Source organism: Hibiscus syriacus, unplaced genomic scaffold (assembly GCF_006381635.1).
Source record: "Hibiscus syriacus cultivar Baekdansim isolate YM2019G1 unplaced genomic scaffold, ASM638163v2 tig00110216_pilon, whole genome shotgun sequence".
Taxonomy (NCBI): Eukaryota; Viridiplantae; Streptophyta; class Magnoliopsida; order Malvales; family Malvaceae; genus Hibiscus; species Hibiscus syriacus.
Genome location: NW_024062632.1, coordinates 268,652 through 285,863, shown reverse-complemented (window position 1 = coordinate 285,863; position 17,212 = coordinate 268,652). Strand labels below are relative to the sequence as shown.

The following is a 17,212-nucleotide window of genomic DNA, read 5'->3' as shown; positions in this document are numbered from 1 at the left end:
ATAGACTACTTTGATATCAAAAATTAAGGGGGGGGGACTTTAAGTAAACTACAAATAAATAATGTAACTTTGGATTGAAAAAATTTAATGGTAATAAAATTTTACTTACACTTAAAGTAAATTAAATATATTAATATTATTATAAGTAATTAAAAATATTAAAATAATTTCTGATTAATTTAGCTAAGCATCCTAAAATTTGTTGTATAATAGTCTTTAAGCATGTGTATAATTTACTATAAAAACATCTGTGATTATACCACATGTAAAAAAACTTATTTTTTATTGATAATACACCAAATAATTGTCCATTAATAACATTTATCGTGTATAAATCTGGTAATATTTTCAGTCTCAATTATGTTTCTTTTACAGATATTAAATCCCTCCCCTTACTCCATTAACGAAGATGACAAAGTATGAAAGCTGTTGCCATTCTAGAGCCATCCAAACAATAATAATTAGTATATTAGCAAGAAATATTAGGTTTCTACAAATATTTTAGGTTTTTAATTTTTTTAAATAACTTTTATTTTCTATTTTTTTAAAAATTAAAAGATGTTTAGTAAATAAAAACAAAATTTATTTTCAATAATATAAAATATGAAAACATATTTGATTACTTATTTTTAAATAAGTAGCGTGATAAATAAAATAAAGAAAATTGTAACATTTATATGAATTTAAAGTAGGGTAACAAATTGTTAAAAAATATGTTTTTGTGATTACATAGATTTAAACTTGGACCAATTCATTAAATTAGTTTTTGTTTATGAAATATGTTTTTAGTGGAAACAATATTTTATTGTTTTCTAATTTTTAGATATTTTTGTTTTGCATTCATATTCAAGCTGGAACAAATAATAAATTTTAGGAAAGAATACAATTCCCCCACCGGCCCACCATATAAAAACAAAAATGGCTACATATAAATGTATAACTTTCAGTTTCTTCCTTAACAAAAAGTGCATGCCTTCTTCCTCCGAGAAAGAAAAAGGGAAAGAATCGAAGGTGATTTTAGTTTCATCTAAATTGCAACAAAACTGGAATTGATTCATTTCATCGTTGTCGACGCTGTTGGTAGCATTAGTGGCAATGACATTGCCACAGCTTTTGGTGAGGTTCATACCATTATTAATAGGTCAATTGTTGGGCTGAGATTGAGAACTCCCAATGATAGTGGTGATAGCGGCGGCTAGAGCTGCCGTGAAGTTCGTATCCGTTGCAATGGCAGCGGTGGCCGCATTTACGGTGTAGGCCAGTGAATTTTCTTTGCCCTGTTGCAACAATGCCGCAGCCGCCGTGGACGGGGAATTGAGGTTGTGTGGTAGTGGGGTGATCGGAAATGGGACATGGACTTGGCCTGAGAACTGTGAAGGACTTGGGGCCTGTGTAAGGTCCAGGGTAACAGTGGGGAATGGAGGTGAAGCTGATATAGTACCCATGCTGGAGGAACAACGCAGGAGAGTTGTTGTGTTCGAGTTCATTAGTCCATCTGTACTGGACATTGAACCCGATAGCAGCATTCGTGCCGCCGATGATGTCGTAGATGCCATCTCCATTGCCGTCGGAGGCAAAAAGTGGTTGTGATTGCCTTCATATGTGGTGATGAGCATTGTTCGATCTTCTGCACATCTTTGTACCTGCAACATTAATATTCAACGGCAATCAAGTTAAATCTCCACAGATTTTTTCATTCATTTTCGATCTCTGATTTGGTACCTGTTTTCTGACAGGGCAACCAGTAGCCATTGTACATCGATAATACGCTCGAGGACATGGACTTCCCTTGGCCATTTTCTGTCCGTACTTCCTCCATTGACATCCATCTGTAATCTTTTCAAGACAAAATAATAACAATAACCCAAATTAACAACGAACTCTAATTTAAACTCAAAGGTAAAAAAAAAAAAAGAATATTTTCAATCGAGTTACATACCATGGGAGACTCTGATCTAGCTCCAACCGAAACTCGAGCGTTCTTCATGATGGCCTCAGTTTGATCAACGTTGAACCTGAGAACCTTATTAACAGCATCCAAACTATCCTCATGGTGGCTCTTGCCTTCCGATGAAGAAGACGACGGCTGATCGGAATCGGCAGCAGCTAGACCAAGATCCATGAACCGTCTCGGCACTATTTGTCTTCCTTTACGTTTCCTTTGTTCTACTTTTTCCTCAATCATTCGGTCTTCGTCAATTTTTTCAGCTTTTCCACCATGGTGCTGCATCATGGAACCCATATGAATTTTCATCGTGTTGTAGTTCTTAGTTACCTGAATCAACATCTCCCTTAACCGTTGATTCTCAGCTTTCATTCGTTCCAACTTAACTTGTAAAGCAGCTACCTGAAAAAAACAAGAAGCAATCGCACAGTATTATGCAACATGTTTTGGCACCTCCAGAATCACATAAAAAGATCAAATAATCACCTCAACACTAGCTTTTTTATCTTCCATGGCGGGAGATATCCCGTTATATTCCACTGTGGATGGAACTCTACTGGTGTTCGTAGTTAACAGATTCAAACCAATCTGAAAATCAAGAAACAAGATTCATCAATTCTATCCATCGGAAACAAAACTTTTTAAAAGAAACGAAGGGAGCATAATTAACCAACGTCGATATTAAGCTCGAGGTCAGTTCGATCGGTGGAGCCTTTAATGTCGGCATCGGAGGTATGCACAGAATCGGCATCATCGACGATAAGTTTACGATGATTGTTTTCAGCGAAAAAATCCCTTTCGGCAACGACCCTCCATTTATTATCATCAGAAGGTAACAAAGAACGGTTTAGTTTAACGGGGAAGTGATCAACGGCGAATGGAGGAGACATGGTTGCTACTGTAACATGATGGTTCATGATACAGGGAGTAGTAGGAAACATGATTTGGTCGTCAGATTTGTTGATGATAACGATGTTGGTGTTGTCTTTAGTGGTATCTTCGGGGAAAGAATTGAGGACAATTGGTTTGTGAAGAGAGAAAGTGACAGGATCCAAATCAATGGAGAGTCCACTGGCTTTCGCCATTGATGAAGAAGAAGAAGAAGAAGAAAGAGAGTCTTTGAACGGAGCAAACGACTCGGCAATTAAAAGAGCGTTGAGACTATAGAAGAAGACCAAACAGTAGTAGTAATTTGTTAAGCATTAAACATTAGTCTTTTCTTTTTCTTTTTTGCTATATGATTATTTATTCTGAACTTTTAAAAAAATAAATTAAAATTTAAGCTCATTGGACGGATCTTAAAAAATAAATTAATTCCACCTGGTTAGTCAGTTTTAAAAATCTTATCCATTTTATTCATATTATAAAAATAAAACTAAAAGTTTATTCACATAATTAAGATTTTTAATATATAAACTGAAAAACAAATCAAAATTCAGAAATTTATCTGAGATAAATATTATGAATTGAATACTTTTTTATATATTTTGATATACATTTATGTACTTTCATGTGAACACCATTTTCATTTATAGTATAATAAATATGGCATGCTTATATTTGCATTTGGCTCTCTTTCTATCATGTTTTTCAGCATGGGAAGTAACTTTGCGGTTCGGCAAAATCACTTACTACCAAATCTGGTCAAAGGAGACAGATGGCAAACAGGTGGAGCCCACATGATGTATGAGTGGACAAAAAGGTATCCGAGTCAACTCAAAGATGCTGGATGAGCGTTTGAACAGGGCCCCACTTGTTAGGATACTTGTTGAATTTTGACTTTACTAGTAGGATTCGGTTGGACCGGTGCTAACGGATTGACTCAGCAGCCTTGCCTTGTTTCCTTTTCATATTGAGAAGAGAAATGGAATGGAGAACCGAATTCATTGCGTTCATCCCCAGTTGCTCTCTCTCAAGATTAATGCTCATGTTTTTTAATTAATGTTCAAGAAAAAATGGATTTATTTGAAAAGTTTAAAATATATACATCGATATTGTTTTTTCAAATTGATTTCCTCTAATTAAAATGTTGTAAAAATCTAGAAGACGTAACTATTAAGCATAATGGCTGCATCCCATTACAAGTTGAAACAAAGGGAGAAATAATGAAATGACTTGGCCGCATTATTTGAAGCGTAAGTCAAAAATAGGGGCCCTTTTTGGACTTTGGTCCTCCTCTCCACTCACCCAACATATTATGGAAATGTATATTTACTATTTGTTACCTCATTATTCATTTAATTGTAATGCAAAATTTTATTTTTTTTATTAAATAGTTTTAATTATAAAGCTAAGGTAAAATTTAAAATTTCAGATTTATTAGGAAATTCATTTGATTTTAAATGATAGGATTAAAAATTAAAAGATCAATTCGTACAAAATTGTTCTGATTTATTCAAAATTTAAAATTTAAAATTTAAAATTTCAATGTAATAATCTTGATTTTATTTTTAAAAAAAATATTACTACTACTAATATCTTATTTAACTTAATCAGATTAATTTTTACTTAGATGCAGGAAACAGATAAAAAACGTAAAAGATTATGGGGAAGAAAACGTAGAAAACTTGATCTAAAAGACAACTCGGGTTTAAAAGGAAAACCAAAAGGAAAAGTAATAAAAGTTTATTACATACGCAGAAAGTGAAAAGGGTTGGAACTGAAACGTGATTCATTTAATTGAGCTATATATTGTAGTCATTAGAAATTATGAGGGGTTACTGAAGGTATAATCCCTTATACTAGGTCTGAAAGTTACAATCAAATCATGGTAAGAGAAGTGAACAACGAAAGTTGATAACCCGTTTTTTAAAATATTTATAAAATATAATATCAAAAATAAACACATGCCACCATTATAAGGAGTTTAAAAATAAATATTTAATCTCATACAATATAAAATTGAGACTACACCTCTGATAGTCAAACTTATCATACACCTAGATAATATGAAAATAAAAGACAAACAGAATGAGCTATAAAGCTCAATGTGTCCTCTAAGTACAAACAATTAATAATATTATAATGTAGATAATTCAAACATGATATAATAAACAACATAAAAATTAGATATTTTACCATCAAAATATCACAACATATATTGATAACCTTACCTTTCGCTCCGGACTAACAGGATAGGGACTTTACTCTCTGAAGAGTAACCTAAACAAAAAACAGAAATTAGGAAGAGGACGTTATCCTCTGAAGTGTAACCTAAACAAAAGAAATTGAAATCAAGATGAAGACGTTATCCTCCGAAGAAGAATCTGAGATTTCCGTAAATAATCACAACTCTCAATACAAAAATTTATTCCAAATAGCATATCATGCATAATAGATCATTAATAATAAAAAAAAGATATGCTAGTGCAATATATATAAATAATTAGAAAAAATAGCTCATGGCATGAAAAATCAAACATACAGTACAGGTCAAGGAACACATCTAGATCATCTAATTGATACTAACTAAGCCCTACGTTTTCCATGGTCGATAGTACTAGCTCCTAAATAATGTAAACCTAAAATTATAATAATATAGAACTATATGAGTACTAAAATAATACATACTTAAACGAAAACAACTAGTAATTCATTTAACAACACTCCAGTTTATCTCAAGACGAATGTGAGAAATCGAGCTGAGTTGTGCGGAGGTACTCTGGATCTATTGGAGAGCAATGGGAAGACTTTTGATCACCTTCATAACATAATATCATAGAGTAAGAATATAAATTTCAGAATTTACTTAACATAAATGTAACATTAAGCAAAGAAAGATGAAAACGAGACTTTTGGGTATGAATTTAATAAAAAGGACCGCAAAACAGATTCAAAGACATCGTAAAACATAAGAGCAAAGGTTAATAGAAAAAGTCAATGGTAAAAGTTGGTCAAAGCCGACATGTTAGTAGTTCGGGTTCGAGTTCAGTCCGGTTAACGGTTCAAGACCGGTTCGGTCAAATCGATTAAGGACCAGTTCAGTCAGAGTGGTTCAAACCTTTAAACCAGTTTGGCTACTTTGTAGGAAAACAATTTCAAACGAGCGACGACGGCGTGTGGACCGTCCTCTGATGTTCGGATTCATATCAAAATTTATAGATTTACGTTTTAAAGTATAGGGAGTCCCTTATCGAGGCTAGTTTGAGGTGGAGGACAACGAAAATGGGATTTTTCACAAAACTCAAAACAATACCTCATTCTCGATCGTTAACGACGATGGCGATGGAGGATTCGAGGGCATCATACGAATTGTAATGAAGAGACGAGTCAAGTGACGCCGACAGTGAGACTCGTAACGGCCTAAACATTGATGAAACAACATAAAATCGACGATAGGAAAAATAGAAAATGGGTGCAGTTGGTGGCCGTTAAACGTGAGAAAAGGGGGGAAAGGAAAAGAAAAGTAATGGGTATTCAAATACACAAACCCTTAGATTAGTTATAGAATAAGTGCTACAAAATTTGTAGACTTACAACCAAGCACCAAAATTTTACAAAGATACCAATTTAGTCCCACTTTTAAAATTAAAAAAAATTTAACCTCTAAATCAAAGTGTGACAAAACCCTTTAATTTCTCTATCTCAGCCGACCCTCATCACAACCTAGCTTCACTCAGCATCATACCCACGAACAATTAACCGTATAGATTAATCATTAATGTACTAACAATTCAAAGACATAGGTTTGTAAGTATCGAAAATCTTTTTTGAGTATTGATATCGATCTTCTAAATAACAGAAACTAGTGTGTTTTAGAAACTAATACCTCAATTGATATTATCATGGTCTTCACGTTCAAGGAACTAAAATGAGTATAATTACCAAAATGAATAATTTAAAGTTAAAGAAAATCATTTATTTTTATCAATGAAGACACATAGGTATTGATACCACCCTTATATATCAACACCAACTTGACATTGGAAATTCTTGAAAAATAAGCATGATATAGATACTCCTAAATGAGTATTAATACTATTATAATGATATCGATACTCATATGTGGATATTGATGCTAAAATGAGGTTTGAAACATTAAGTTAATCCATATTAATTCATGGTATTGATAATTATATTTGGGCATCGATACTCCTATATAAACCGAGGGTACAAGAGATTTAGTCATTTGTCATCATCGGATTCAATTACACATTATATATCTGTCACTCCTACATTTACACATTATCGATCATCGTCGATTAGTTGTCTCCTCCGGCATTCATTTGACTAAAAAAAAAAACTAGCTTTCGGGACCTTGAGCACATTTTCGACGTTCAATTCACCTAAAAAAAAATCAAAACTCGTAGATTTATTGTTGAATTGTTTCGAATTCTTTTTTCTTCTATCTCGCTCATTCATCATCAGATCTTCCTGGTTTTCATATATATATATATATATATTGTTTTAATGCATTCTGCCTCTCAGATCAGATCTGAAAAATGAATCTGATTGTCGACAATAGTTGCGGATGAAAGGTAAGGTTGTTTTGAGTTTATTTCGTCGGTTTTTTTTTTTTTTTTTTGCATTCTCAATTTTTGACAGTTCTGTTTATGGGTTATTTTAGACAATCTTTTAGGGTCTACTGATCCATTTTAGGGTTTCTTTGATATGGGGAATGTAAGGGTTTTGATTGGCTATTTTAAGGTTTTGGATGTCATGTCGGGTTTTAAATAAGGGGAGATTGCTGATGTTTTAACGATGAGATCAGATTAGAGATAATGGAAATCAAGGCACGACGTTTGATGGAAGATAAAGGCGATTGTTGGAGTGTTTCAAATTTGGTACAACTGTTTTTGAGAGAAGATGACGAATAGGAGATTGATGGAAAGTGTCTCTACCGTGGGAGTGATGATCGAGATGGATTTTCCAGTCAAATTTATGTTGTGGATTAAATTAGAGTCCTGTTCGGTAGAAAGGTTTCCGGTCAAGATTTGGGCCCCAAGTTAGGTTTGAGTTTGGGATGCTCAGATTGGGTTTGGGCTAAAACTGGGCCATGTTTTGGTGAATAACCTTTGTTTGAGCCCAAGTTAAATTTAGGCCTAACTCAGGATTTTTACCGCTGACATATTCTATGATAATAATGAGACATGTAGTTCAAATTTAATCAACGAACAAACTTGCAACGAAGGAATAATCGAAGAAACAAAACAATCAAATTAGATTATTCAAACTTAAATAAACTCAATTCGAACGCGAAATCCAATCCATGAATTCTAATCACAACTCAAATCAAATAATTCAAAATTAAAAAGAAAACAAGTCAAATTTTACTCACCTCTATATCCAACTAAATATTTAAGGAAGAAGACAAACGTCCAGAATAGGATATAGGAGATAATTCAAAAATGTGGAGCAAACCAGAGCAAGAACCAATAATATAATAAAAACTCGAAGAGGGGTTAAAATGGCTCCCGGCCATTAGAATGTTAATTATATTCATCTACTTTTGCAGGTATTGAGAGATTACTTTCTAATATAAATGATAGATCATTCATTTGTGACATAAATTTCTCTATTTCATCACTTTTTGAACGTGTTGTTGCATTAGAGAGACCAACATCTTTTGCAACTTCAGCTTCATTACTGCCTCTTACATTCGCATCAGCCATCCTGAAACATGTGGAAAGCAAATATGAGAAATTTCTCCTCAGATTCTCTCTCGAGTGCACCCACAAGACAAGCATCAGAAACAACATTGTGCTTTACACGGGAGAATCATGACCCTGTACCTTTGTCTAAATATGTATCGGACAAAAATATGGAAAATTGAAACTTAAGAAAAGACGGGCATTAATAAAAAAGCTGTGAAAAATTAGGTCTATTTCTAGTTAGGCTTTGTGAAAAGAATCATTCTAGTTCCTCTCTGGAGCTCTACCTGTTTTGTCTATAATTAGTTCTTTCCCAAAATATACCCTCAAGTATTCTCAATAACAAATAAAATAATTGAGTAAAAACTTAACACTGTACTGATTACCATAATGATGTCGAATATGCTAGAACCAAATTGCAATATATGTGTGTGTGTGTATATTAAAATTTCAGTTTTGTTGGAAGTAAAATGACAGAATAAGCGTCCACACCTGTCTGAAAGAAGAGCTTCAGGCCAGAAAATATTAGCGTCAGTTGAGCCATTCTGATTGCTGAATGCCCCTGAAAAGAAATCACGTTGAGATAAACCACCAAACTTGTTATTGCTTGAATTGTTATCCGTACTGAACAACTGTACTCCTGAAGTTTCAACGGAAGGCTTTTCTTGATGGACATTTTGTTTCACAGACATACTTAAGGCATCTTTCACACTAGTTGAGCTAGCAAAATCATTCCAGGCAGCAGACAAGACGTTATTATCATCAATGGTCTGATTATCAGTTCTAACAGCTTGTTTCGAAGAATTACTAAGAGAATCTTGCTTAGTAGTTGAGCTTTTGAAGTCGAACCAATCACCAAATGAATTATCTGATTCATCAATAGATTTTATATCAGATGCCTTCTGGTTACCTGTTAACCATTGATCATCGGGAAACCAATCAACGTCCATGGAGGGAGGATTATGCACACTACTAGCTGTTTCAGAATCCATGATGCTACCAGTTTCATCCAAGTTTTCAGCCTGATGAGTTAACTTTGAGGTAGAATTAGACCATAGATCATCCAGAAACCAGCTGTTCACATCAGACGCATTGGAGCTATCTTTTGTTTTCCCATCAAATATATCTTTTCCTGATGCAAAGACAGTATCAATGCGATCAGAAAGATCAAATGAGGAACGCACAAAAGGATCAGTTGATTTGGATCCCACGTGATTATTTTTAGAATTAGCAGATTGGAAGTCAGGGTTCCATCCAGAAAAAAGGTCTCTACTCTTTACTTCAGTAGTAGTATGGATAGCATGTTCTTTCGAAGAACTAACTGAAGAATTCAGGAAACCTGAGCTTTTAAAATCATTCCAAGCTGCAAATGAATCATCAACTTTGTTGTTGGTTCCACCATCAGCTGCTTTGTTTCCAATTAATGGCCATTGATCATCTTGAATTTTGTTTATACTCGCAGAAGAACTATTTGTATTTACCAAATTCCCATCATCTTTCTCACCCACATTCTCATCCGATTGCTCAGCAGGATGAACCATCTTTGAGGTGGAATTACTCCATAGATCATCCTGAAACCAATTGGTAGTGTAGGATGAAGTTGTATTATCTACTGCTGCTCCCTGAAAGAAGTCTCCTGTTCCAAAGACACCATCCATGTGAGTAGAAAGATCGGCAGAAGAACCTGCAAAATGATCAAAAGATTTGGATACCCTTTTTCATACATTGACTTCAAACCACCAGCAAAATGATCAAAAGATTGGTAGTGTAAAATGATCACGGTGAGTTTCAAAAATAGTAGATTCAGAGCCAGCCCCCAATCGAGAAAAAGAATCACCACCTTTTTCATACATTGACTTCAAACCACCAGCAGTCTGGTCTGAATAACTCTGAGCAACATCTTGTGCAATGGTGAAACCCTTAAAGTCATTCCAGTCATCAAAGGAATCATCACCAACATCGTCAGTTCTCTCAACAGGGGTATTGCTGGCACTGATTTGTGCTTGATCACCTGAAATGGAATTCCTTTTCTAATCACCTTGAAACCAGTTGGTTGTTTTGGATTCTAAAGAAGTTTGATTGCAATATTCTTTTCCATCAAATAAGCTTGTACCTTGTCCGAATACTGTGTCCATGTTGGAAGAAATATCTTTTGAGGAACTCGCAAAAGGATCAAACAATGAGTAACTAATAGCACCATGACCAACTCTAGAATCGGCAGACTGAAAGTCAGCCTGCCAACCAGAGACAGAGCCCTGGAAATTCCCAAATGAACTAAGGGTTTCACGAGATTCAAGCTCATTAGTTCCGGTAGAATGGATCCCTTTTTTTACCGCCAATGTCTCTACAGAGGGTCCTGGAGCAGAACCTTCTTCTCTTTCAGCTAAAAATCATCATCAATTCCAGCCAAATTTAACAGATTACTCTTTTTTAAACCATAATCAAATCCCTCTAGCTCGGCATCATTCCACCTTATTTCTAAACCTAAAATATCAGATAAAGCAGACCCATCTCTACGTTCTTTCCGCTTTCCATTCCCGTCTAAAGACTCTCCCACAATTTCCTACACCACCCAGATTTTATTTAATTAATAAATTTCCAAACAACAACTAAAACCCCTCATTCTTTTATGATAAAATAAAAACATAAACAAATAAATTAACAATAAAAAGTGACTTACAGATCCATCTAAGTTAAGGGAGTGAAGGAACCATCGGTACCCTGAAGTGGACTGAAATTTGATGGGTGGGGGCGGCGTTTCAGTCGGGCATTTGCCGCAGAAAATGCAAAGGAGGGATTGAGAGACCCGGAGGAGATGAGCTTTGCAGTGGTGGCAGCAGAGGCGGGGAGAGTTGGCGGTGGAGTGAAAGAATGAAGGTGGAGCTGGAAGCGACGGGTCGTTCGGATCGTAGGAAGGGACGTTGGCTTGCTTGCGAAGTGTAATCTGGAGTTCGGCAATTAAATTCTTAGGGATTTCAACCGCCATTTTTTCTTCTTCTGATTTTACGATCTTCTTGTAGTTCTCGTCTGTGTCATATCTGATCTCATCGGCATCGCTTTATCATTCCAATGGCGAGCAGATGAATGACAAACCGAGGGTGCTGGAGATTCGGTTCGTATCGGGACGGTGTCGTTTCATAATTGGCTCTCCTTCTGGGTCTTCGAGTTGCTTTTTATTTAATTGGGTCTTTTAAGTGTCGGCCCGTGTTCTAGTTGGATCTGATCATATCAAATATTTCAATATTTTGAGGAGGAATATTTTTTCGTATTTGAGAGATTTTAGGTATTTTTTTAAAAATTTGAACGGTGATGAGTATTCTTTAAAGAAGATAAATAACATATTTCTAAAGTAGTTTTATCATAATACTATCGAAAAATATCAGAATATAGAATGATAAATTTTTATCTAGTTTTTAACGGCATATGATCAAAACGAAACTAAAATATAATATTAATATTGATTTTAAAATAAAAATAATAAACTACATTTAATTTTTTAATAACTTCGACACCTAAACTTAACAATTGTACTCAAAGTGGTACCTATACATTTTTTAAGATCACTTTAGTACTTTGACTTGCCAATCATCCTTATTTTGTTATGTTAACCATTTTAAACAATAAAGGTTTATTAAATAAATTGGTACATGAACTTTCCAAATTGGAATATTTGGACATTTCTTTTATCAGATATCTAAAATTGTAAAGAACCCTTAAATCGGAACTTGTATTAAATTGGTATTTCGACAACTAATTATGTTGTTGATTTAATATCGACAGTTGAAAATGAATATGTCCTTAAATGTCGCATATGACAATCTGATTGGTTGTTAAAATACCATATCAACATCAGGTACTAATGTGAGAATTTCATTAAATCCAAGTATCAATTTGTATATTAGGTAAAAATAATTAACTTTAATTATAGATATCACTTTAAGAATGACTGTCAAATTTATGAGTTAAAGTGGCCAAAAGAAAATTTAGGTACTACTTTAAGATTAATTCTTTAAGTTCAGACGGTTTTTGTTATATAATGCCTATATATTTTATTTTAAGGTAAGCTACACATTTAATAATTCGGAGGTCTTCTACAGAAGTTGCTCTCAACTTGGTGTTGGGGGCAGCCTACTATCTTACCTCTCCTTACTCCATTACATATGGGAACAAGGGACATCCATTACACATTTAATATTCCAATTATCACTTTTATTTTGTTATGGTCACTTAATTGTTTTTATTTTAAAATCATACTCAATATTATTTTAGTTTCATTTTGATCATCTGCTGTTAAAAAATTAACAAAATTACTGACGTGGCATTTTAAAAAAATCAACGATTATGTGGTATAATTTTAAGGTGACACATCAACATCACCGTTAATTTTTATCAGTAGGTGATTAAAATGAAACCAAATTTAACATTAGGAATGATTTAGAAATAAAAGTAGTTGGGTGACCAAAACAGAATAAAAGTGATAGTTCGGGTACTAAACCTGTAGTTTACTCTTATCAATGTCTCCCCTCATACACCGTACACGCCTTGGCCCATGCCATGCCGCCATGATCCTACGCGTTTTGTCGCTCTGTTAAATGATTGTAAAATAAATAACGACCGTCAAAGCCATTTCAATTGGAAAACAACTAACAAGTCAAAGAAGATTTGACATTTGCCGAATTTTACCTTAAATTGGTCTTCGAATCTGTAAGATTTTGGCAAAATCTATCTCCATTTCGATTTCCCTGTGAACCCAAAATTAGTGACCGATAAAAAGAGATGGCGGTAAACCAGGCGGCGGCGGTGAAGGTGGGGTTGGGTTTATTGGGCTTATGTTTGTTCGGCTACATTGTTGGTCCACCACTGTACTGGCACCTCATGGAAGGCTTAGCTGCCGTCAGCCGCACCTCCAACACTTGCCCACCTTGCCTTTGTGACTGCTCTTCTCAGCCGCTTCTCACAATCCCTGAAGGTATTTCCAGATCTGGGTTAGATCTCATTTGTTTAGCTTTTTTCACTTGATTTATCTTGGATTTCAACAATTTCCCAAGCCCAAAATTACACCATAGTAGTAAACAACACAATTTGGCCGGATCTGAAATCAATTTGTTTTTTTCCGGAGTAGTTTATGCACGTGATATTCTGCCAATGTGTAATTAGCCCCAAAAGGCGTTATCTTTTTACTTAATTACATTTTTAAATGTCGGTTCTGTTATGGATTAATTTTAGGGGGGAAATTAGACCCGTGTTTTGTGCTGGTATTTATGGTAATTATGCGGCTAATTGTTGTATTTAATGCCTGCTTTTTTATGTGTGCTCACATATGTTGAGTGAAGTTCTTTATGTTCTTTGTTATCTATTTTTCTTCATGGGACTCTTTCGATAATTATTGCTTTCTACTATCATTCCTTGTACTACTTTCTATTGGTCCAAGTCTATGCTAATTTTGTGATTCTGTCTTTAATCTGTGTTGGAGACCATCGCCAAGTCTACCGCTCTTATCAACATGGATTCTTATGGGAATCTACTCGTGGCCGACGTTTCGAAAGCAATGGAAATGCTTTCCTTTTTCAAAACGGATAAATTTGAAACATGAATATCTAATACTATAAAAAATTTATATGACCATTATTGTATTTTTCCCCTTAAAACTATGGTTTTTACTAAAAGGTGTGGCTAGCAATTGTCCGTAATTTGACTTTGAGAGTGACGAACGATCAATCAAGTGTTTTCATGAATAAATCCCTCAAAACATCCACCATACTTTAAATTATAAAAGTGGTTTGTATTCAAGAATAACAAAACAAGACAATGTCCTACTAAACATCAGACTAAAAGTGCGTCTTTCCTAAACAACAAAATATTTATATTAAAGAAGCAAAATCAACATTCATGAACCCACCTTCACTCGTCCTCCTGGCTGCGCAACCTAGCCAATTTGTTGGTAACAACAACATTCAACTGAGCTGCTCGTTCGACAATTTCCTTCCTCTTCTTCGTTGAGATATCATGGGCTGTCTCAGCACAGTATGTCCTGAGAATGCAGCAACAATCAGCAAAACGCTAGAAAATGCTCACCAACAAAATCTGAAAAGGGTTGAACACCATGTATTATAGTATTATACCTGTTGTGCATCATGAGAAGCTCCAGCTCTTCGACATTGTGCACAACAAATTTCTTAAACCCATTGGGAAGATAGTGACGAGTCTTCTTGTCTGAGCCATAACCAATGTTGGGCATCAAAGTGCATCCCTTGAACTTTCTCCTAACACGGGAGTCAATGCCCTTAGGCCTTCTCCAGTTTGTCTGCAAATATGTATATAACTTTTAACAACATTGAGAGGCATTTTGTGTTTTTTTCCTAATGACAAATCAGGGGGCCAAGATGCATCAAAATATAGTCATAAACATCTATAAAGACCACATGACATATTAGCAGAAACACAACATCAGACATCCAAATGGGACAGAGACTGAAAGTAAAGAGCAGAAAAAATTCTAGGGGCTCCGATACACAATTATACATTCCTGACTAATTGAACAGCTGCATATGCACATATCCAGAAACTCTACCCTGCATGAATCTAACACTAGAAAGAAAAAAAATAGTATTGAGTAAAAAGTAATATCAAGGCTAGGGTCATGGGGTGTGAACCAAGACAAATATTAATAGAGAATGGTAGGGATTGCTTCCATACAAATATTATTCCACAAAAAACCAATAAACTAAGAACAAGCTATTGATTCGGCAATTGCCCTATGCACACCAAAAGATGCCACACCCAATCTTCATGATCTTGATAGTGAACCGTGAGTCAGTGATAATGCAGAAACACAGAAAAAGAAGTTTGCAATACTCTTAAACCACCCTGATGAAGGCAATCTAGCTGTAAATAATACTAATTCTGCTAAGATTGTCTCATTGAATCATCTTTAAAGTTAATGAATTCAAACCCATTCAGCAAACAGGCAAACCTAAAGAATGCAAGTTCAGTGGCAGTCTTGTTATCCATCAACTAGAAATTTATTTAACAAAATCATTCTCTCAAGGCATTCAGAAAACAATACCAAGGAGTCCACTAGCATCCTACGAAGCAAATTCTACTATGCCAACAATAATACTTCAGGGAGATCTACCTGCTATGATTTTAAGATCACAGTAAAACCAAATTACAGCTAAAAAATTAGAAGGCAAAACTTATAAGATAAGAGAGAGCAGATTTTGGTTTTGTTATAACCTTGACGGAGATCTTGCGGTCACTTTGAGGCCTCTTGAACTTCTTAACGCGCTTCTTCACAATCTTCTTCGACAGCAAAGGAACCGCCATTTCTTCCTAGTTACCAATTAATCAAACAAGAGCCAATAAGTAAAGATAAAGCATTTGAAGATTCAAACGAGAAATGAAACTCCAAAATAAGAAATTAAGTAATATATCGAATGAAAATTGTTACCTGTTGCCGTTATGCGGCTGGTGGTGTAAACCCTAGGATGAAGAAGCTAGAGAGAGACTTAAGCGGATTTGTGTTTATATATGGGGAAGAGGAATGTTCTAGTGTTTCAGTTACAGAGTAGCGCTTATTGTTCTCGTTTCAAAGTCCATCTCCATCATCTATCCACTACTGGGGCGTGTGGCTGGTAATGAAGTATTATCAAGGGTTAACTATGTATTTAGTCACCCAATTATCACTTTGATTATGTTTTAGCTATCTAAAATTTTCTTTAAAATCATTCCTAACGTCACGTTTGGTCATTCGTTGTTAAAAAATTAACAGAATTATTGACGTGACATTTTTATATTTTTTAAATGATGACAATATTATTTTATGGTAACATATCAATATTGTCATTAATATTTTTACGGTGAGTGATCAAAATAAAACTAAAATATAACATTCGTGATAATTTTGAGAAAAAATAGTTAGATAACTAAAACAAAATCAAAATGACAGTTGAGGGACTACATACACAATTTACCCTAATCAATAGTACAAATGATAAAAAACTGAATTTTCAAATTTGATAAATTAAAAGTCAAAAATTTAAAATTACTTAAAAATAAAAAAAATCAAACAATGTTATTCAAAATAAAAAAAAATCATAATACATTTTCCGTAAATAATATGCAAATAGTAGGATTTAAATTATATGATAAAATTTTTAGTTTGCAATTAAAGGATTTGCTTAATAGTAAAAGACGATTATAAGGATAATACATGTTAATAATATTTCTTAATTATTGATAACATATGCACACACTGACACGGATTTAAATTCAGGATTTTAAAAAAAGATCAAACTTCTATTAACCTTTTAGGTCACTCAATAAATTAATAATTTAAAATTTAATTATTTATCATCTTTAATTAAATTTAACATATAATAATTATAAAAAACTGATGGTAACTACAATTGTCTATGTAATATAGAGTGTAATGTTGTAATAAAAGTTAACAGTGTTGAAGAAAAAGTAAATAACATGGATCCGAGGAAGAGGAATTTTGTTGGGATCTGAGGCTGAGATGATGTCAATGAAAATTGAGTAGAAATCTAGAAATTTTCCCCAACTAAAACCCTGTCGTGGTGGGTTGATGCCATTGGTTTATTGCTTGATTTTGTTAGGAAAGAACCGTCGGCAAATTCATCCTACCTACAATCTCATAACTCCATTTTGCTCCAAA

The 17,212-nt window shown here is 34.2% G+C and overlaps 3 protein-coding genes across 5 annotated transcripts; all 3 read right to left on the bottom strand.

Annotated features, from left to right (window-relative positions):
• Positions 1-1,142: 1,142 nt before the first annotated feature.
• LOC120114038 (probable WRKY transcription factor 31) lies at positions 1,143-3,055 on the bottom strand. Its single transcript, XM_039135070.1, has 5 exons — positions 2,620-3,055; positions 2,432-2,533; positions 1,940-2,347; positions 1,723-1,836; positions 1,143-1,643 (listed from the first exon to the last, which is right to left on the bottom strand). The coding sequence occupies exons 1-5, from the start codon at positions 3,028-3,030 to the stop codon at positions 1,143-1,145; spliced, it is 1,536 nt and encodes a 511-aa protein (XP_038991001.1). The 5' UTR covers positions 3,031-3,055.
• Positions 3,056-8,344: 5,289 nt separating this feature from the next.
• LOC120114037 lies at positions 8,345-11,650 on the bottom strand. Its single transcript, XM_039135069.1, has 5 exons — positions 11,216-11,650; positions 10,649-11,098; positions 10,376-10,546; positions 9,028-10,219; positions 8,345-8,557 (listed from the first exon to the last, which is right to left on the bottom strand). The coding sequence occupies exons 2-5, from the start codon at positions 10,668-10,670 to the stop codon at positions 8,374-8,376; spliced, it is 1,569 nt and encodes a 522-aa protein (XP_038991000.1). The 5' UTR covers positions 10,671-11,098; positions 11,216-11,650; the 3' UTR covers positions 8,345-8,373.
• Positions 11,651-14,267: 2,617 nt separating this feature from the next.
• On the bottom strand, positions 14,268-16,933 carry LOC120114039 (60S ribosomal protein L32-1-like). 3 transcript variants are annotated; one of them, XM_039135073.1, is made up of 5 exons: positions 15,986-16,132; positions 15,772-15,867; positions 14,658-14,839; positions 14,411-14,566; positions 14,268-14,370 (listed from the first exon to the last, which is right to left on the bottom strand). In XM_039135073.1, exons 2-4 carry the CDS (start codon positions 15,859-15,861, stop codon positions 14,437-14,439), a joined length of 402 nt encoding a protein of 133 aa, XP_038991004.1. In that variant the 5' UTR covers positions 15,862-15,867; positions 15,986-16,132; the 3' UTR covers positions 14,268-14,370; positions 14,411-14,436. The 3 variants fall into 3 exon arrangements, with proteins under 3 accessions (XP_038991004.1, XP_038991005.1, XP_038991003.1); XM_039135074.1 differs by lacking the exon at positions 15,986-16,132 and adding an exon at positions 16,929-16,933 and having other exon boundaries at positions 14,362-14,566; XM_039135072.1 differs by having other exon boundaries at positions 14,362-14,566.
• Positions 16,934-17,212: the final 279 nt, after the last annotated feature.